Consider the following 21,819-nt stretch of genomic DNA (forward strand, 5'->3'; position numbering starts at 1 on the left):
CCGCCTCCCCGTCCCCCGCCAGCCGCCGGCCGGCCGCGCCTCAGCGGGAGCCATGGCGCCGCTGCCGCGGGCCCGCCCGGAGGCCGTGGCCCCGGCCCGCTCACCTCCCGGGGTGACGGGGCAGAGCCCTGCACCGAAGCGATGTATCGCTCTACGTCGGCCTTGCTGCGCCTCATCGTGCCGCCGACTAGGCTCTGGGTAACGAACGCCAGCGCCGAGGCCGCAGCGGCCTCCGTCGTCTCGGGAGCGCGCGGCCCGAAGGTCCGTGACGCAGCGCCGTCGCCGGCGAGAGGGCGACGCGCCTGCGTGGGTGCGTGCATGCGTAACGTCTGCGTCAATCCTGTGCGCCGCGCAGACCCGCGGACGCCGGCGCGGGGAGGTGACTGCACTTGCGCAGCGCGGGAATGCGAAGCTCGCTGGGCGTATGACGCGGTTGGAAGTGCTTAAAGATGACTCGGGGGTAGAAGCTGCGTCTGGAAATAACCGGCCCGCAGGCTCTCGAGCCGGACAGGCTGTTCCCGGTGCTGACGTCACGCCGCGGCGCCAGTCGGCTGCATCTAAGCGCTCTTTTGGAATTTGAATTTTTCGGGCGTAGTTGTTTTAAGACAAGTTATAGAAAATGTTTTCAGTAGTAAAAGGATCACATCCTGTGTATACAGGGAGTTTAGGATTTATGGTTATGGACACTTTTTATCCTTTTAAAATAGTTTTATTCAACACTTAGAACTAATCTGGCCTCTTACAGGTTATCCTTTTTGACTTTTCCATTTTTCCAAATTTTCTACAGTGAGCAATTATTTCCTTTATAAAGAGGGAACCAGCATGGTGTGTTTTGTTTCAGGTTTGTTGGATGTGAATAAGGGTGGCTGGTCTGGGAAGGTACTCGGTCCAGGCCCCAGCTAATGTTAGCTAATTTAAGGGATGGTGAGGGGTGAGTCCCTCTGCTGGTTTCCTTGGTAAATAATGAGCCAGCAGGAGGTCAAGTCGTCTCTAAGTGATAGTATCCCTTTCCCCAAGGGAGCGAGCCTGCTCTTTGTCCTGCTACGAACCTGGGGATGTTGCTCCAGGACCTCGCTTCAGATGGGTAAGCTCCTGTCCCAGACTCTGGACTTTTAGTCTTGAACCTGGGTAAGGCCTGTGGCCTGCAGTCAACATCACATGTACTGACTTATTCTCCCAACAACTTAATGAAGGTACTGTTATTTGTTCTTAGGCTCAGGTGGATGTGAACAGTAAATCAACCTTGCCAAGCATACCTTGGCAAGCACATAAAATTACTACCTTAATCTGTTTTAGTTGAATATACTGAAAAGGAGTAAGCGAAAGAGGAAAAGCACAGAGGGACTTGAGATGAAAAAACCCTTGATTTTGATCAGCAATGGATGCCTTTGATCGATGCTGGGTGCCTGTCAGTTCAATTAATTCAGAAGTTGAGGACTCAAAATTAATCAAGTAAAACTCTGGCTGGTAAAAAATGTCTTAAGCCAGGATGAGAAACTTTAAACATAGAGTTCTATGTGTCACTCCTGGGCTTTCTCTCTCCCTCGCTAATGAGCAATGTGCATTACATATTAACTGGACCCTCTCAAAGATAAGAGTGCCTGCTCCAAAGTAGAGGGCTTTTCTTTTAACTTTCTTGTGAGCTAGCAACATAACTTCTTAAAAGAATAGTGCTCCTTCCCACCTCTGCAGGGGGTTGTGGTGACCTGCTCACCTGGGCTGAGTTTCTTCCATTAACTTTATGCAAAATGTCAGTAAGTCATTTTGATTTATGATCCTTTGTCTTGAAAATGTGGAATGCAAAAGTAGGAAGTCAGGAGATAACTGGAGTAACAGGCAAATTTGGCCTTGGAGTACAGAATGAAGCAGGGCAAAGGCTAATAGTTTTGCCAAGAGAATGCACTTGTCATAGCAAACACCCTTTTTCAACAACACAAAAGATTACATGTGGACATCAACAGATGGTCAACACCAAAATCAGATTGATTATATACTTTGCAGCCAAAGATGGAGAAGCTCTATACAGTCAGCAAAAACAAGGCTGGGAACTGACTGTGGCTCAGATCATGAACTCCTTAATGCCAAATTCAGACTTCAATAGAAGAAAGTGGGTAAAACCACTGGACTATTCAGGTATGACCTAAATCAAATCCTTTATGATTATATAGTGGAAGTGAGAAATAGATTTAAGGGACTAGATCTGATGGACTGAGTGCCTGATGACCTATGGACAGAGGTTCATGACACTGTACAGGAGACAGGGCTCAAGACCATCTCCAAGAAAAAAAATGAAAAAAAGCAAAATGGCTGACTGAGGAGGCCTTACAAATAGCTGTGAAAAGAAGAGAAGCCAAAAAGCAAAGGAGAAAAGGAAAGATATAACCATTTGAGTGCAGAGTTCCAGAGAATAGCAAGGAGAGATAAAGAAAGCCTTCCTCAATGATCAGTGCAAAGGTATAGAGGAAAACAATAGAATGGGAAAGACTAGAGATCTCTTCAAGAAAATTAGAGATACCAAGGGAACATTTCATGCAAAGATGGGCTCAATAAAGGACAGAAATGGTATGGCCCTAACAGAAGCAGAAGATATTAAGAGGTGGCAAGAATACACAGAAGAACTGTACAAAAAAGATCTTCACGACCCAGATAATCACAATGGGGTGATCACTCACCTAGAGCCAGACATCCTGGAATGTGAATTCAAGTGGGCCTTAGGAAGCATCACTACAAACAAAGCTAGTGGCGGTGATGGAATTCCAGTTGAGCTATTTCAAATCCTAAAAGATGATGCTGTGAAAGTGCTGCACGCGATATGCCAGCAAATTTGGAAAACTCAGCAGTGGTCACAGAACTGGAAAGATCAGTTTTCATTCCAATCCCAAAGAAAAGCAGTGCCAAAGAATGCTCAAACTACTGCACAATTGCACTCATCTCACATGTTAGTAAAGTAATGCTCAAAATTCTCCAAGCCAGTCTTCAACAGTGCATGAACTATGAGCTACCAGATGTTCAAGCTGGTTTTAGAAAAGGCAGAGGAACCAGAGATCAAATTGCCAACATCCGCTGGATCATCAAAAAAGCAAGAGAGTTCCAGAAAAACATCTACTTCTGCTTTATTGACTATGCGAATCACAACAAACTGTGGATAATTCTTCAAGAGATGGGAATACCAGACCACCTGACCTGCCTCTTAAGAAATCTGTATGCAGGTCAGGAAGCAACGGTTAGAGCTGGACATGGAACAACAGACTGGTTCCAAGTAGGAAAAGGAGTACATTAAGGCTGTATATTGTCACCCTGCTTATTTAATTTATATGCAGAGTACATCATGAGAAACCCTGGGCTGGATAAGGCACAAGCTGCAATCAAGATTGCCGGGAGAAATATCAATAACCTCAGATATGCAGATGACACCACCCTTATGGCAGAAAGTGAAGAACTAAGGAGTCTCTTGATGAAAGTCAAAGAGGAAAGTGAAAAAGTTGGCTTAAAGCTCAACATTCAGAAAACTAAGATCATGGTGTCTGGTTCCATCACTTCATGGCAAATAGATAGGGAAACAGACTTTTTTCTTGGGCTCCAAAATCACTGCAGATGACTGCAGCCATGAAATTAAAAAAACGTTCACTCCTTAGAAGAAAAGTTATGACTAACCTAGACAGCATATTAAAAAGCAGAGACGTTACTTTGCCAACAAAGGTCTGTCTAGTCAAAGCTATGGTTTTTCCAGTAGTCATGTACAGATGTGAGAGTTGGACTATAAGGAAAGCTGAGTGCCAAAGAATTGATGGTTTTGAACTGTGGTGTTGGAGAAGACTCTTGAGAGTCTCTTGGACTGCAAAGAGTTCCAACCAGTCTGTCCTAAAGGAAATCAGTCCTGAATAGACTGCTGTTGAAGCTGAAACTCCAACACTTTGGCCATCTGATGCAAAGAACTGACTCATTTGAAAAGATCCTGATGCTGGGAAAGGATTGAAGGCGGAAGGAGAAGGGGACGACAGAGAATAAGATGGTTGTATGGCATCACTGACTCAATGGTCATGAATTTGAGTAAACTCCAGGAGTTGGTGATGGACAGGGAGGCCTGGTGTGCAGCAGTCCATGGTGTCCCAAAGAGTCTGAATGACTGAATGACTGAAGTGAACTGAATAGACATCCAACAGGTGGGACAGTTCTCAGGGCTCCTGAGAATCGGCTTCCCAGGTTACAATCCTCAGTTTGGCTCGAATAAAACTTTTTATTGTTCTTATGTTGATTATTGAATTTTCATTGACTGTTGTCTCACTATTTCTTTGACTGCTGAGTTTTGTGAGGACTTTAGGTATTCTGATTGCAAGTTCTTTCAAACATGTGACTGGCGAACATTTCCTCACAGTCTGTAGTTTGTAACTACATTATACTTATACATTATACATTATAGTTATACATTGTAACTCACCAGCATCTTCCACTAAGGAGACAGTTTTTGATTTTGATAAAGTGCAACTTGTCAGTTCTTTTGTTTTCTGAATCATGCTTTTGCTGTGGCATAAGAACTCATGACCCCGGGTCACAAAGATTTGTCTCACACTTTATATTTAGATATATGACCCACTTTGAGTTCATCTTTTCAGTAACTGGAAGGCTTATGTCAGGAGCCTTTTTCGTGCATTGGATGGCCAATTGCTCCAGCATTACCCCCTCTCCATTAAACTGCCAGGGAACTTCAAAGGGCCTCCTTGACATCACAGCCCTGGGTAGGGGTCAGGATTAAGTAACATGGTGTCACCTCAAGGAAGATACCCTGTGTACACAAAGGCTGTTTGACTTCCTTTTTAACATGGATTTAGATACAGCACTACTTAAACTTTGTTACAGAAAAAACTACATACATAATAGGTTAAAACAGCTTAAAAAAAAGAAATGTGGCACTCTAAATTGAGGCATAACTGACATGTAATATGTTAGTCTCAGGTGTACAACATAATGATTCCATGTTTGTACACATTGCAAAATGATCACAAAGTCTAGTTAACATTGGTCATCATGCAGTTACAAAATTTTTTCTTGTAATCAGAACTTTTAAGATCTATTCTCTTAGTGACTTTCAAAAATGTAATACATATTAATAACTATAGTCACCATGCTATACATGATGTCTCCATGAATTATATATTTTATAACTGGAAGTTTGTGTCTCTTGACCCTCTCCACCCATTTTGCCCACCCTCACCCCCCACCCCCTGCCACTGATGGCCACCAATCTGTTCTCTATCAATGAGCTTGGTTTTTTTAATCATTCCACATATGAGTGAGATCATACAATATTTGTCTTTCTCTGACTTTTTAGCAGTGTCCTATCCATGCTGTTGTAAATAGCAAGATGACTTATCTGTGGCTGAATAATATTCCATTGTTAAACAGACCACATTTTCTCATTTATTATTCCTTTAGTGGACACTTAGGCTGTTTCCAAAATGGCTTTCTTAAGCACTAGTCCTATATCCTCATGGTTCCATGTCTCAAAGCCGTTCAAGTTAAGCAAAACACAACAGTTATTCTTAACAATTATGAACATTTATTAAGCACCAAGAGTATACTGCACTGGTTGCTATGTAAAAACACAATTATTGACATAGTGTCCTTGCCATTGAGCTTACAATCGAAAATGAAATACAACAATGCTGTAAGCCAACTTCAAAATTTCCTTAATTTAGAAATTGCTGTTTTGGCAAACAAATAAGGCAAAATGACCTACCATCAGTTACAATGTTAATAAGATGTAAAGAATGTTTGACTCGTACCCAGACATTTTCCCAATTATATTAGGCTTGATAAAGAAAAGAGCACTTAGAAATGTGGTAAACAATGAATTATTTCAAATGCCTTGTAGTATTTAAGCAAAGATTTGTTCATTAGCCTGAGCTTCTCCCTTTTGGGAGGAAGCCATGTGAAATTAAGCAAATCCATCCTCTCATCCACTGACAACCCTTTACTCCTTACTCCTGGTGAGAGTGAGGGCTCACTGATCCCCTGCAGGGAGCAAGGAGTGTGTGTCTGGATAAAACACCCCATGGCCTTGGAGGCTTCAAGGGGCAAGCTTGCAGGAATTACAAACTCATATTTTACGAGAGGGGTGAGCAGCAGGACCTCTGGGCACGGGAGAAACATGAACCCTGTAGTGATTCAGCCCATGCCTCTTCCCAGTGACTAGAAACACAGGTAAGTGGGTGCTTTCTGCTCCGGATTTCCTGTGTGGGAGCATTCAGGAATTTAGCATCAAGACCCTAGACTGCAGATCCTGCACTGTATCCACAGTACAGTATTTAATAAATACTTTAAAGATTTTTGTTGCTGGTCATGTATTAGCTGACAAAGGCACACTGAAGGGAATTTGATTCTTGCTGTCAAATGCAAAGACTGTTCAGACTTCTGAGCACAGTCTTAAAGTATATATTATTTTCTACCACTGATCATTCTTTGAACTCTAAAAGAGCACTAAAAAAAATTAATTGGTTATAAATGAACTAAAAACTGAAATACAATTTACTGTAAAGTGCATGCACAAGTATTTAAAAATACATGCATACAAATATCTTAATGGCAGACCGGTAGCATCCTGAGATTTTTTTTTTTTATGGCAAAATAACATTTCAGCAATTTTTTTGAAAAAACCAATAATTTTCCCCTTAGAAGCCCATCTTTGCAACTTTCTTTTACATGATAACATAGTAGCAGCAACATTTAAAAAATGTTCACAATTCTCTTTGCATATAGGTTTATGGAGAAAGACATCCAGAAACTTTAAGATAAAACTTTGCAAAATAAAATAATTCACTACTTCTGGCTTAAAGCTGACACTTAAACACCACTCTTCCAATTTTAAGTGTTACTTATACCTCCTACATACAGTAAATAAAATATAATTATAAGATTTGCAATGAAAAACTTGAAACACATATCAACATAATTATCTTCTAATTAAGATCACAAATTAATTTCAATGTGTTTCCCTGAAAAGAAGAAAAAAATTTTAATATAATCATAGCTGTGGTAAATGAATTTGTGTTTACAAATCTCATTCAATGCACTTGTTTTAAGTTTGTAAGGTATGAAACAGCTAGAATTCCTGATTAATGTACGTATTTTTCTAAGGCAAGGCAAGTTTATTTATATATAAAGCAGATATTAGCATGGTTATAAAGGCAATATGATCAATACATGAACATTCACGTTTTTTAAGTGATACATTCCAAACTACTTAACATTTAATTTCATGTCCTATTCTAAGACTGCATCTGTGACCTTAAGCTTCAAAGTATAATTGCTGTAATACATGAAAAAATACTTCATTTTTCCAATATTGTAAAGTATACTGTATTTTCAAATACCTAGTATAAATTTTTTTTAACAAAATTTTAAAAAGAATACTATTAGCTAGCTATAACTACTATGTTAAGTAACTGTATAAAGAAGTTCACAAAGGAGAACAAAAATTAAAACTAAGCTTAATAATTATTGCATTTAACCATAACAATAAAAGTCCCCAAATCAAGTAGTTCTGAATACACTTGTTTCTTATCTGAGTAATGTGTATATTTATTTTACAGTCACTAGTTTGATAAACACACTAAGATTCTGTGAGATATGGTTTTCTTTTTTATATCCTCCCCAACTGCAGTTATAATTAATTTTCTTTAGAATACAAAGAACTAATGTTTATATTTTTTTTATCTAAGTCATGTAAAAACTGACTCATTTTTAAAAGTTATATTTAATATTTTGGACCTTAATTAAAATTTAACATTTAAGCATTTTTTTTTCTATTATGTATCATCTACATTTCAACAAACTTATAAGGGTTATTAGCAAAGGCAAATCTTGATTTCATCCATGTTTTAAAGACAGAAACTTTTTTTCTCTTTAATGAGAAAAAGGAGATAAAGAACACCATTCAATAGGTCCTCTTCGCTCTCAACTATTTTGAGACACAACTTTAAGACAGGGTGCATCAGGTCAGGTAATGTTGTGATCTCATCTTTGCATAGAAGAGAAAAAATAAAGGAAGTTATTTTCTTCCTAAGGTCTCAGCTAGCTTCTTAAGTCTTTTCTTCAGCTCCAACGGAAATTTCTCATAGCACTTCTTACAGACTGGCTTCATGTCAAACTCCACAAATTTATTCCTAAAGTTAATAATAATAAAAAAAATTTAGTGGAAATGTATTCACATTTGTATACTGACATACAGATAATGTGCAGTAATTTTACTGAAGTAAATGAAGACATTATGCATATTACAACTATATTCATATTAGCAAAAAAACTGTAATTCTAATCTCAATTCTAATCATTATGGTAAACATAAACTACAATACCATTTGAAGAAAGTTGCCCTTATAAACTGACCTTGTAGAATGATCTGTATGATACAGAATGCTGATTACATTTTAGTCTGTGCTAAGTATGCAGGGAATCTAACATGAATGAAACTCAGATAAAGTCAATCATGTTTTAAAATACTGTGAGAGCACTTTTAAAAAATAGTTATTCAGAGCAAAGAACTGTATCTCTCTGGTAAGACTGATCCTCTTTATTGAAGGTGTAAGTATCTCATGTAGTATTTTACATGGTGGAGCTATGAGGCTTCATGTTGCCTGGCTTCCCATCCCAACAACAATGATCAACTTCAAAAAGAAAAACCTAAACATCTAGGTTACTTTGGTTGGCTGTCTCACAGAAAATTCAAGAGCACCAGTGGACCATGTGGCATGTGGTCACATCTGTGATCGGTGTGTATATGGAGAACTCAATTCTTTAACAGCCAGGACAGCACACACCCTCAATTCACTTGTACAATTCCGGACAGGTGTTGAGAAGGCCTCCTAGCTATGGGTGATGCATTTCCAGTTAACAGCTATCAGGGCTCATAGCTGTTGAGATCGTGGGTCCCTAATTGTGAATGGAACAAACACAGAACTTTCTAACTAGTTGGATTTCTGTGAAATTACATCTAGGAAACGTGTGGGACAAGTTCAGTGACACACTGTTATCTGTTACAAATTATTACATCTGTTGATACGATTTTAAAGAACAACAAAAAAAACGTGTGGGACAAGTTCAGTGAGACACTGTTATCTGTTACAAATTATTACATCTGTTGATACGATTTTAAAGAACAACAAAAATAACAAAGTTAAATCCTGACCACATATTTTAAATGAAAAACTTTTTTTTTAAAACACCATGTGAGAATTATTTTCTGATTTTTTTCCAGAGATCCTAATGATGACAATAATTTAAATGATGTTATGTTTTAATTGGCAATTTGATTTAAATAGTGCTATTGAGTTAAAAAGTTCTCCCAAAGTGTTCTATAGACCCTATGAACTATAGCTTGCCAGGCTCCTCTGTTCATGGGATTTTCCAGGCAAGAATACTGGAGTGGGTTACCATATCCTTCTCTAGGGGTTCCTCCCAACTCAGGGGTTGAACCCCCATCTCCTGCTTTGGCAGGTGGATTCTTTACCACTGAGCCACCAGGGAAGACTGCTAAACAAACCTTATATTGTTTTCATTTTATATCTGAATTTTAATTTTTCTTTGTAGAAGGAAACTTGAAAACTGAAACAAAACTTTTAGAACTCAGCACACAATGGTCCCTATGGAGAACTGAGACAGTCTTTCTAACAATGCAAGAGAATTTCAAAGACTGAAATATGTCCTGTGAAAACCAGGAATTGTACAAAAACACATACACACATCCAGAGATGCCATCTTACTCTCTACATTAGATGATCTCTGCTTAGATAGGAAACATGCTGAGAGGGTTTAGTTTAATACGGAACTTAGAACATGCAGCACTGGAACTGACCAATTAAATTATTTTAGGCAAAGAAGCCAAAAACTAGGATTTTAAAAGCTGTGATGATCAGACAGAAATACCTTGAAACTTTTACAATATCTATTAAGAGATTAGAATTCTTCCCTTTGAATCCACTGGGGGGTGGGGGGCAGAATCTATACCATATTGTGATTAAAAAATGAGCTGAGAGAGTCTACAGATTCAAGGAAGCAAGTGCAGTACAGGTTATGTGAAGGGTGGACCCTATTAAAATGTGTAATTTTAATAATTAGGCAAAAAGATCAGCTCTACATAGGACAAGCCTGTCTATGTCAGCCTCCGGCAGCTACAAATACATGCCAAAAAGAAATGAGAAAAGCAAGAGACAAAACCAGGATGAACATGTATTCTAGAGGACTAACCACAGGAGAAAGCAGTAGAAATGGTGGCAGAGGGACAGAAAAGCTCACAGACAGACTGGCTTTTTCTTTTTCTGCTTGTCCTTATCCTTGGCTTCTCTCTCCCGCTTGGCAAGTCTCCTCTTAAATTCTTCTGGCATTTTCTCATAACAATGTTTGCAGACTGGCTTTAGATCAATCTCAACAAACTTATCCCTTTGTGCAGGACAGAGAAGGAACAAAAGAAAACGGAACGATTAAAGGAGCAAGCTTTGCTTTAAGAAGGCCTGGACAGAAAGAAGAAAGAAGCGTCAGGTCTTTCTTTTCTGACACTGAATGTTCTCCACAGTGTCCCCTGCGGGTCCCACCTGAGGGCTCGCAGGCCCCGTGCACACTTACTTGAGTGTCAGCTTGGCGCTGCAGGTGGAGCAGGCAAAACAGTGCACGCACCAGGCCTTGTTGAGCGCGGAGACCACTGGGGAGAAAGGGGATGGTCACTCACCTGCAGCTCGGCTCACCACCAACCCCTTCCCCGGGCTGCTTCTCTAGGGCTTTCCTCACACAAGAACCACACATGACACTAAGCATCTCAGTGCTGTTAACTGATGCTCATGCAATCAGTTGAAGTTACTCACTAATTTATCTATCACACTGTGAGAACACACAGTCCCAGCTCTGCATCTGTCTCCCACAACTGCAGGCCTCACCTCAGGGAAGGCCATCACTGCTTTCAACCTATATTGACGCTTAATGTTTCCAGGCATCCAAACAGCAGATGCCAAGTCTCCCCATCAGAGCCCCCACCCCCCAGCCGCATAGGTGCAGCCCAGCTCTCCTGGCACTGCTACCTGCCTCCTGCCACCGGCTCAGCAAGGAAGTCTGAACTAGGTAAGTAATTGAAACAGGAGCCAGGTGCTAACCCACCAGCTGGGGTGAGTCTGCCTTCCAAGCTGACATTAAGCTCCTCTGCCCACTTCTCTCTCCTGGCAACTGCCTCCCACAGACAGAGGTGAGATTTATTTCCACCGGCACTAAAGATGACTTTCCTGAAGCCACCCCTTCACAAAGGGCACTTGGGCAGTGTTTCAGAAAGTATTTCCCAAATTCGGCTCTCTGCCCAGAGGCATGAAGCGGGCTGGAAACAGCAGTGTTTACAACTTCACCAGGAAGCTTCTGGCAAAATCTGCTAATGACTGCTGGCAAACAGCTGCTTCCTTTCCATGCTAGTCAATCAGGCCTCCTCACATGGGACCAGGGGGCAGGTTCTGGAAGGGTCCAGAGACAACCACCAGGTGTTCACATCTGCATGGTTCAGGGACCCCCCCCCCCCGCCCCCCGCTCAAGTGCTCCTAATGAACACACCCCGAAGCTTCCACGGAAAGTAATTCCAGGGATGGGAGGGAGAAGCAAGACTCGGAGTCAGCCATTTCTATGGTAACGACCCTGCAGCACTGGCCTAAAGTGTTATCACAAATGAGCAACAAGTTCAATTCTTAGGAGATAGCATTTCACGGCCAGAGATCACTCGGGAAAGACGCCAAAGAAAGAGGAAAAGTAACTGATGACCATCACAACATTTTCCAGTTTTCACACAACCGGGGGGTTTTGGGTCCAAAGGTGCCTGACAGGTGCTCACCATCGCCTTCTATAACACGGTTGCAGTGGAAACAAACATCACCAAATAGCTGGAAATGGGAAAAGACAAAAAAAAGTAGTAAAATTAAAGATACGTTACAACTAAGTATCAGAACACCAAACATTTAATATAATTTCAGTTCTTCGTACAACTCAAATACCCTCCAGCATGTTTCCAGCTTCCATATACATGCATTAACATACAATATTTTTCTTTCTGACTTACTTCACTCTGTATAACAGGCTCTAGCTTTATCCACCTCAGTAGGACTGACGCAAATGATTTCTTTTTTTTATAGCTGAGTAATATTCCATTGAATTGAAAGAACAGTGTAGAATCATATACAGTACCATATGTAAAAAAGATAGCAAGAGGGAATCTTCTGTGTGATACAGAGAGCTCAACCAAGTGCTCTGTGACCACCTAGAGGAGTGGAAAGCATGGGAGATGGGAGGGGATTTCAGGAAGGAGGGGATATATGTATACCTGTGGCTGATTTACGTTGATGTGTGGCAGATGCCAACACAATATTGTAAAACAATTATCCTTCAATTAAAAAAAAAAATAGCTTGGCTACCTAAACTCAGAATTTGCTGTTAATAGAGATGATCAGTAAATGCTAACTGACTAGTTTTTACTTACTACAATGAAAACAATTTACTATTCATCTTGATGAAAAACAAAACAAGGCTCTGGAGATGTTCCAGATTTCAGGATGGTAAAGGAGCATGAGAACCCCAGACTGGGCCCAGCACTGGAGTGGAAAAAAGGCCAGAAGGACATTACTCGGTAAAGTGACAAAACTGGAATGGACAGAGTAATCAATACTTGTAACAGTGGTTATACAAGTGAGTCCCATATTCTTGGGAAGTACACACTGAAGCATTAGGGGTAAAGGACCACAGGGAATTTATCATCAAACGCTTTAGAAAAGAATCGGCACACTTTTGTACGTATACATTGACTTGTGTATAATAGGATGAGCATTTATGTGTGTGTCAGAGAAGGCAGGAAGGACACACAGGTGATGAAGGAGGTACTGAATCTGAGTACAACATGTAGGTATTTTCTTTGTATGTATTTACCACTTTTCTCTGAGTGTGAAGTGATTTTCCAAATAAAAAGTTAAAAAGCCATGTGTATAGCCCAGTGTACATTTCCCCAGAGCTCTCTTTGCACGTTAAGTGTGGAGAAGCTCAAGTTCACATAAGTGTGTGTCACATTCAAAGAGCCCATCTCTACCTGGTTGTAGTGGGTTTCACAGTATGCCAGGCCCTTCCTCTCGTAATGGCGATGTCCAAGGAATGGCTTCTCACACTTAGCACAAACAAAATGCTGAAAGAAATGGCACGAGGTCATATTTGCATCACCATGTTTTATTTATGTAGTGAAGCAAAGCCCCAGAGCTAAAGAGAAGATCCATGAAAGCCTAGGCGCTGGTGTCATCTGGGTCACAAGCGAGCCTGCGGTGCTCCCAGCCCTCATCCAGCATCCGGAGGCCTGGACTCAACAGCAGAATGAGAACAGAGCGAACATGTGGACGTCTCTCTGGGTTGGACCAGGAACCAAGAGGTCTCCCCGCACCGTCACAGGCTGATCACAGCACTGTGCCATCTACATTCTCCACATTGTACTCCACATTGCTGACAGTCGCCAAGCACCCCCACTCGCCCCTCAGCATCCCCCAGCCGTGCTGGCACCCCCGAGCGTTGGGTGTGTGAGGGCCCAGTCACCCCGCCATGGGCACTCACCTCCACGTGCCACTGCTTGCCCATGGCGTTCACCACACGCCCCTCGATGGGCCGGCGGCAGGCACCACAGATGGGCACCCCCATCTTGTCGTGGCATGGCAGGCAGTACAGCTCCCCCTTGAGCTCCCGGGCGTCAGCGGTCAGCTCCTTCCTGCCCGAGAGAGGAACCACTGAGCACCACCAGCGAGGGGAGAGCCAGTGGCTGGTGCGGCTGACACCCCGAGAGAAGGCATCTGAATAGACCACCGCAGCAACCCCATAACTGCTTGCTCCCCCTAGAGGTGGTCACAGTGAGCGACCAGCTCCAGCAGGCTTCATATTCATGTCAACATAAACATCACCCAGAGATGACCAGTCAGACGTACCCCCACGCGGGCCCTTGTCTCTGCTGACACTCTATTACAGAGTCCCTCCTTGTTTTCCTTAAGAAGCTGGGGGAGAGGGATGCAGGCCCGGGGACAGACCTGCTGATGCTACCTTCCTGAAATAACAAGAGTGTGGAGACCAGTTCCACTTCCTGACAGACACTAACAAGCTGCTAAGAACAGTGGTAGGTCCACAGAAAACATGTAGCCCAAACGCCCAGACCGCTCCCCTGACAAATGCTTGAGTTCACTACTATCTTCAGTCTCCTGAGTTAATAAACAGAGGTAGCCCCCAAACAAGATGAATTTCATCTGTTTTAAAAGGTTCTTTAGGAGAAGTGCTCATGAAGAATGAACAGAGGGAGGAAAGGCAAGAAAACCAGACCGAGCAGGAACCGAATCCCCCAAACAAGCTGTCTGTCAGCTTTCACTGCAGCTCGCTACTCCCCGTGGTAACAGCCAGGACAGTCACGCCGACTACGGTCAAGTACCTTTTCCATTAAGTTCTTATAATACACAGCAGATTGTGAAACGCATAGCTTAACAACTTATCCTGAGCTACTGAAGAAAAAACAAAATTGTAAATAGAGAGTGAAAGTAAACAGATGTAGTTTAAATGCTAATGGTCACAACTGTGAAAGTTATATCCATTTTGATACACAGATGAGATCAATTAAAGTTTTTTCTTTGCATGGGAGGGGGACCCTGTATTAAAAACAATGTGATGAAAAACAGCTGTGGGGATCACTGGAGATATTTTAATATGAGCTGATAGACACAGGTTTGATCCCTGGGTTGGGAAGATCCCCTGGAGGAGGGCATGGCAACCCACTCTAGTATTCTTGCCTGGGAAATCCCATGTACAGAGGAGCTTGGTGGGCTACAGTCTGTGGTGTCACAAGAGTCAGACACAACTGAGTGACTAAGCACACACATTTAAAGGTACATGTTTATGCACACTTGTACACACACACACACACACACACACACACACACGGCAACATGTTACCCAGTGAGACTTCATGAAGGGTCTGGGGTTCTCTGTGTATGAGTCTCTTGACTCTCCTATAGGTTTAACATTTTCCAGATTAAAAGCTGAAGAAAACCAGTTTGGGTGCTGGAGTAACATAATACCCAGGTCAGTGCATTAATTTATTTCCACTGTCTGTACAGTAAGCAAGAGAACGCGGGCCTACCCACAGTTGGCGCAGTTGAAGTGGTCTGGATGGTAGGGGTCATTCTTGAATATCAGGGGCTGCTCGTCGATGATGGCATGGCACTTCTGGCAGATGTATTTGCCGAGGCCCCGGGCTTTCTCCCGGTTATGACAGGGGCGACACAGGTGCCTAAACAGAGCCATAGAAGCTGACATTTAAAATCCAACGTTCTTCTAATAATTAAAAAAAAAAAAGTTTCCCATATTTATGCAAAAAAATTCAAAAGACCGTTTCTTAACAATCACTGCTGAGTTTCAAGAGCAGAACCAAGCCCCACTTTCCACAGGAAGCTACTTACTCCCACCCGGATAATCAGGTAGCGCTTAAAAGACCCCCCTGGCAGCTGTGCCAGATGCAGGACAATGCCAGGGCGCCCCCCACAGGCCCAGCCACGCCACACTGCCCGTGCATGACCTGGGAGCACAGGTGACCCTGCGGCACCACCCTGCCCACCCACCCACCTGCCTTGTGGGGACCGGTGCCCTGCTCGTACCTCCCGGCGTTCTTGACGAAACCGATGTCAGCCAGGACCTCCTGGCAGAGGTCGCAGCGGAAGCACTCGGGGTGCCAGCTGTTGTTCATGGCTTTGATCACCCGGCCGATGATGAATTCACCTGTAGGAGGGACACTCAGGCCGCAGCTCGGCCTCCCTGCCCACGGCCCTGTGAAAGCATTCTCCCTGTGCTAGGACCCCACAGGAGGCTCTGTGTTAGAAAAACGCCTCCATGTACCCTGAGCCCTTGTGTTTGGCCCTGCAGACACATTCTTGGGCCATCTTGTCTCATCTCTGGGTCTGTTCTCCTTTTCTAAACAAGGTGTGGGCTCTCCCTCTCCGAGGCCTGTGGTTATATCAGGTCATGGGCACAGAAAACAGAAATTCACAGCCTGCTTTCTTGTGACGCAGACTTAACTTTTTCCTGCATCCAGCCTTCTCAGCATCTACTTGCTAATCCCAGGTTCTCCGGCTGTGTGACCGGCAGGCCACCTCTGTGCCTCTCGAGGTCCCCGCTGCCCCCCACCGACTGCACTGACAAAAGGGAATTGCATGGAAGCCCGGCAGGTCCTGGGGTCAGTCACCCTTCGGGCCATGAGAAGTGGTGCTCTCGGGTTGGGACTCTCCCAGGTGGTTAACCTCGATGACGGGGAGTGCGGCTGACAAGCACCTGACAACTCTCCCTCCTACGCAGCTCGTGGGAGGAAGTCCTGCAGAAGGAAACTCACTTTTCACGGCAGGTTGGGCATCAACACTTACCACACTGATGACAGCAAGGAGCAAAGAGCATCTGGAAGTCATGTTCACAGTACTTCCTTCCTTCAAACTGAAACAGAAAGTACCGCCCCTCGTGAGTAGGAGATAGCCCCAGGATCCATCATCCTCCTGAGGCCTGTGAAGCAGAGGGGCACCCTCTGGCACCTTCCACACACCTGCGTGTGGATACAGGACAGGCTCCCCGGCCAGCTGAGGCCAGAAGTGACCCTCCACCTGCAGAGAGCAATGAGCCCCCTGCTCACCAGGCTTCACCAGGTCTTGGCTCAAACCCCACCTGCAGGGTGGAGGAGAACTACAGACCCTTCTCCCCATGTTGAAAAAACAAATTTATAGACAGTAAATATTCTAGCATATTTTAACTGTAAACACTTTTGTGTGATGTGCTGTGCTTAGTCACTCAGTCGTGTCTGACTCTTTGCGACCCCATGGACTGTCCATGGAATCCTCCAGGCAAGAATACTGGAGTGGGTTGCCATGCCATCCTCCAGGGTATCTTCCCGACCCAGGGATTGAACCCAGGTCTCCTGCATTGCAGGTGGATTCTTTACCATCTGAGCCACAAGGGAAGCCCATTACAAAAATTATTACTATACAAATGATCAAAATGTAAGTATGGGGACTTCCCTGGTCTTCTAGTGGTTATGCAGGGGACATGGGTTCGATCCCTGGTCCCAGAAGATTCCACAAGTGGAGGAGCAGTTAAGCCCACGTGCCATAACTACCAAGCCTGTGAGCCTCAACTACGAAGCCTGCATGCTTCGACTAGAGAGCCTTTGCACCAGAATCAAAGATTCCACATGGCGTAGTGAAGATTCTGATGCAGCCAAATCAATCTATCAATTGATCAATAGTTTTTAGGAAAGCATGTTACAAGTGTTAAATTGCGTTTACTGTTTGATTATTCGCATGAGCAGCATATCCTACCTAGATAAGCAGGACCCCTCTTTCCCTCACAGTGATTTCAGTCCTCCACTGATAAGGATGCCTGACACCTAGAAGACTCGAGTTCAACATTATCTAGTTTATTAATGCTTTCTATTTGGGGGACTGCTTGTACCCTTCTCACAGTATGGGAAAAAGAAAGTGATGGAGAGGCAACAGCAGGCCATGGAGATCAAAAGCCTGCCTCTTCTCTTTTCCTCCTTAGAATCTCTCTTAAGGCCATTGCCATAACTACCCATTTCAGTAAAAATCTTAGCTCTGAAAATAGTAGGTCAGGGAAAGAAAACCATATCAGATATCAGAGGACCAAACTGGGTTCTAACCCTATTACATCACTGGTCTGCTCTTGTCAAGGGCACGCAGCCTCTCTGGGCCTCAAAAAGGATCAGGCAGGTAAAGGCTTTACAAGTGTGGAGACCAGGGTCTCCTTGGGGCGGTCTCCTTGGGGCAGGCTTCCTGGACCCCTGATGCTGCACTGCGGGCCTGGGAGCCAGGGGCCACAGCCTCCCCTGCACCAGCTTAGGGACTGGAGAGCCTGCTCGGTCCCCAGAATCAGTCTGAAGGCCATTACCCTTGACAGAAAGAGAGATTCCTGTTCTGATGGCGAGGGTTTCTGTCATAGGGAACACGTGTTCTGGGAACACGGTAGGAGCTGAATAGATGTGTCTGAGCAACACGGTGTTCTGGAGTTTGTCCCGACACACACACTGCTCTGCTCTGCGGCCCCATGACTTCTGCAGGCTGGCCACGAGCCTCCCTCCCAGGCCCCATTCCTATGGGAAAACAATGTCGGACTGACCAACAGCTGACTTACTAATGACCTTTAAAAGTCACCTTTCCTTCCTCAGGAATGGCCTGTAAAACAGGAAAAGTTTAAAATCTGCAGGAGGAGAAACCAAACAGCAGCCACCTCTGGGTGTCACATAACTGTGTACACATATCACCACATGCGTGCAGACGCACAAGGAGGTGATCACACAGGCACGCACTCACACACAGACACATGCACAGTCACACACAGCCACACACACAGACCACACACAGACACACACCACACACACAGATATACACAGACACATACAGACACAGATACACACACACACACTTGCCCTCACTCCCAGATTGAGGCTGTCCCAGGACCAACCCCAAAGCAGACGTGAGGGGGCATTTCAGGACAGTCAGCATGAACACACTTGTGCCCAGCGCCCATGGTAACAACCATAGGACTAGGAAGAATAGGTGTTTGGGAAAGAAGAGGAGACACTGAGAAGAACAGGATAAGATGGGGTGTCCCCACTCCACAAACAAGAGCCCCTTTAGTACACAGGTGCTGGGGGGCATCCACAGGGCTGATCACCACCCACTGTTACTGCCCAGCCCCCACCACGACCGAGCATCACTGGCCAGACCTCCCTCCTTGTCCCCTCCACCCACCATCACTGCCCAGCCCCCACCAACACAGCATCACTGCCCAGCTCTCCCAGCCCAGCATCACTGCCCAGGCCCTCTCTCCCTGCCCCCTCCACCCAGTATCACTGCCCAACCCCCCCAAACCCCTAGCATCACTGCCCCGCCCCCGCAGCTCACCCGCACCCACCTCATAGAAGAGGCCCTCTGGGAACTGCTGGAAGCACTGGGCGCACACGAAGCACTGCTCATGGTAGAGCTCGCCATTGCTGTTGACAATCTTCTCAGCGGGCGCAAAGCCGCCCCGGCAGCGCTCGCAGCTGGCGTTGGCCAGGGCGTTGGCCATGTTGCTGCAACAGACAGACAGGGGACATGGGTCACAGATGGCAGCCCTTCCTGAGAGCTTGGGCTGGGGTCACAACAACCGTGCCTTGTCCATAAAGCCGGCTTCTCACCTGTGACCCAAGGTCTCAAGCCCACTTTCTCATGTGGCATCTGGGTGCAGACCCTCTGGTTCGCTAACATCCTGCATCCTCCTGCCAACAGCCCAGAGGGCACCCTACCCGCTGCCTGGCCTGTGAAGAGCCAGGGCTGAAAGGGAGCCTCATGAGCCACCTCAAAGGATTGAACTGAGGGCCTGACATCGGCTTCACTAAACTGCCCCCCAACACAGCCTGTACATGCTGAAGGCACAACCCAGATACAGGCCCCAGCTGGTGAGACCCTGCCAAAGCACCTTCAGTCCTACAGTCCGACGGGGGTACAAATGCCGAACATGGATACTGGGAGATGGATCTGAACACGGTCATCGGGAGATGGATCTGAAAGCCACAGAATTTCCCACCCCGAGAACATTTTACAGCCGGTGATGTGCAGGTCCAGAAACTGACAAGCCTAGCCTCGCACAGCCGTTTGGTTCAAGGGAGGCACAGGCCCAGAATCCAGGCTCCCCTGCCCAGGTGCCAAAATGGGATGACGGTATCATGCTTGACAGGACCCGAGAGACCTGTCAGGAAAGAGGAACCATGACAAGACCCCGGCTGAGTAACCACCAGCCAGGGTTCCCCTGGACCCTGAACACTCGGGGGTCAGCAAAGGGAAAGCACCGACTGAGCCCCCGATCAGATCTCTCCAGACTGCGGGCTCCGGGGAAGGACTGTTGGGTCTCTGGACAGCCCCCAGGGGGAAGGCCCTGCCAGAGCTGGTGCTGGCCCAGCAGCTTCATGATTTGCATGTTTATTTTCAGATACCCAGACGCCCACTCAGAGCATGCGCTCCGCTGTGTGTCTGCGTCCCCAGACACCCACTCAGCCCTCCTTGGGCAGTCACTGCCAACTTCCAGAGCCTGCCCAGCCCCCAGGGGGGAGGCAGAGTTCCCCCCATCCCTTGGAGGACTGCTCCCTTGTCCCCATCACAGCCCACATCTCACTACTTCCTTAGCAAGGTCTGCACAGGCCACACCTCACCCCCACTCCCACAGAAGACGACCCCACCCGCGCCTGGCAACGGTCTCACAGAGCAACATCCTACTTTGTCGACTTCACACCTCACCCCATGTCCATGACCCCACAAAAACAAAACTCGATTAAAGCGTTGCCAGGAAAGGAAGGGAGGGATGTGGCCTTGACACTTAACAAACTTGACCTAAGTCTCCTACTGCATCGAACTTTCTATCTGTTGTTGAAAAAGTACTGGGGATCAGGGAGAGAAGTCGTCAGCTCCCTTGTCACCCGGCTCTGCTGTGAGCTGGATGAATGAGGGCAGTTTGGTTCTGGTCCTCTTCTCCAAACAGGGACCAAAATCCACAGGTGCCCCTCGACAACGTGCAGCGGCCCACAGCCACCTCCACAGGCCCAGTACTGCTCTGAGAGTCGAATAAGAAAAAGTCTATAAAACCACTTTGGAAACTCAAACATCAAGCATTGTTACTGATTTAAAATCCTCTCAAAAGAGTCACTGAATTCTCAGTGATTTTAGCAGAATCCCAAAAGAGCTACAGGAGAAACCCTGGAGTGCCCCGAATCCCAATTTCCCAGATCTGTGACATCATCTGTGAGGAAAAGTGCCCTCTTCCCCACGTCTCTGCAGGGGCCACAATTTCTTTATAAACTTCATTCAAAACAACATCTTCCAGAAGACCGAAGGCAGATGGCATGGCTTTACTGAGACACACAATTTGCAAACATGTTAACACAATGCCACTCTTTCTACCAGGTTTTGTCATTTTGGAAATATTTCATATAAAATTAATATTATTAATGTGTAATGAGCACGTTGCTATTTTAAGTGAACTAATCCCAAGTACTTAAAATTTTTCTCAGTTTTATGTTCTAATACAGTAAATACCGATAAAACAAGAGCTATTTGGAGACCTCAATATTTTTTAAGACTATGAATGGGTCCCCAGATCAAATTGTTTATCACTAACCAACTTATGCTCATTACACTACAGACCATTTACACTCAAGTTCAAATACTCACAGATTAGAATGTGGTTAGAAAACAGACACATTATAAAAGCAAGTTTTCCCCCACACGCGTGAAAAGTAAATTAGTCTTAGAGAGAAGACTGTGTTTTTGAAGAAGTGTTCATTTTAACAACAAGCAAGAAGACAAAGGAAAGAGAACATTAGCAGAAACTTTGAGGAAAGAAGCCCAAACAAACCAATAATCTCACCAACCTACTCAACTGCTTACATTGCCCTTCCTCTCTGACCCACTCTAGCACTGTTTTATATATATATATATATATATATATATATTTTTTTTTAAATGGGCTGTTTTTGAGCAGTTTTAGGTTTACAGCAAAGTTCAGTGGAAGATGCAGAGTTCTTGTACAGCCCTGACCCTTGGGGCACAGCCCCCCATGGCCAATACCCCCCAGATGGTAAAGTGAGGACCACACTGAACACTGTGAGCTGTCATTGAATTAGTTATAATTAACAGGCTAATATTTCAAAGAGGATTTCCATGGTGGGAAATGTACGCCTAGGGAGCAAGAGAGCCTTGGTGA

General features: G+C 44.8%; 2 protein-coding genes across 10 annotated transcripts in view; both read right to left on the bottom strand.

The window, feature by feature from the left end:
- Positions 1-277, bottom strand: part of LOC110142965 (E3 SUMO-protein ligase RanBP2-like) — a 57,926-nt gene extending 57,649 nt beyond the window's left edge. For both annotated transcript variants that reach the window (XM_020902434.2, XM_070478958.1), the window contains exon 1: positions 105-277. In XM_020902434.2, the coding sequence (XP_020758093.2) occupies positions 105-176 (72 nt within the window). In that variant the 5' untranslated portion in view covers positions 177-277. The remainder of the gene's footprint in view (positions 1-104) is intronic.
- Positions 278-5,534: 5,257 nt separating this feature from the next.
- The window catches only part of LIMS1 (LIM zinc finger domain containing 1), an 82,406-nt gene continuing 66,121 nt past the window's right edge, over positions 5,535-21,819 (bottom strand). For 5 of the 8 annotated variants that reach the window (XM_020902430.2, XM_020902433.2, XM_020902432.2 and 2 more), the window contains exons 2-11: positions 18,997-19,156; positions 16,440-16,506; positions 15,681-15,801; positions 15,167-15,316; positions 13,606-13,756; positions 13,097-13,189; positions 11,855-11,903; positions 10,618-10,693; positions 10,243-10,434; positions 8,074-8,162 (exon numbers count right to left, since the gene is read on the bottom strand). In XM_020902430.2, the coding sequence (XP_020758089.2) occupies positions 10,287-10,434; positions 10,618-10,693; positions 11,855-11,903; positions 13,097-13,189; positions 13,606-13,756; positions 15,167-15,316; positions 15,681-15,801; positions 16,440-16,506; positions 18,997-19,156 (1,015 nt within the window). In that variant the 3' untranslated portion in view covers positions 8,074-8,162; positions 10,243-10,286. Of the gene's footprint in view, positions 8,163-10,241; positions 10,435-10,617; positions 10,694-11,854; positions 11,904-13,096; positions 13,190-13,605; positions 13,757-15,166; positions 15,317-15,680; positions 15,802-16,439; positions 16,507-18,996; positions 19,157-21,819 lie in introns of those variants that run through there. The other 3 variants (XM_070478980.1, XM_020902429.2, XM_070478966.1) reach the window with 2 other exon arrangements.

Source organism: Odocoileus virginianus, chromosome 2 (genome assembly GCF_023699985.2).
Source record: "Odocoileus virginianus isolate 20LAN1187 ecotype Illinois chromosome 2, Ovbor_1.2, whole genome shotgun sequence".
Lineage (NCBI taxonomy): Eukaryota > Metazoa > Chordata > Mammalia > Artiodactyla > Cervidae > Odocoileus > Odocoileus virginianus.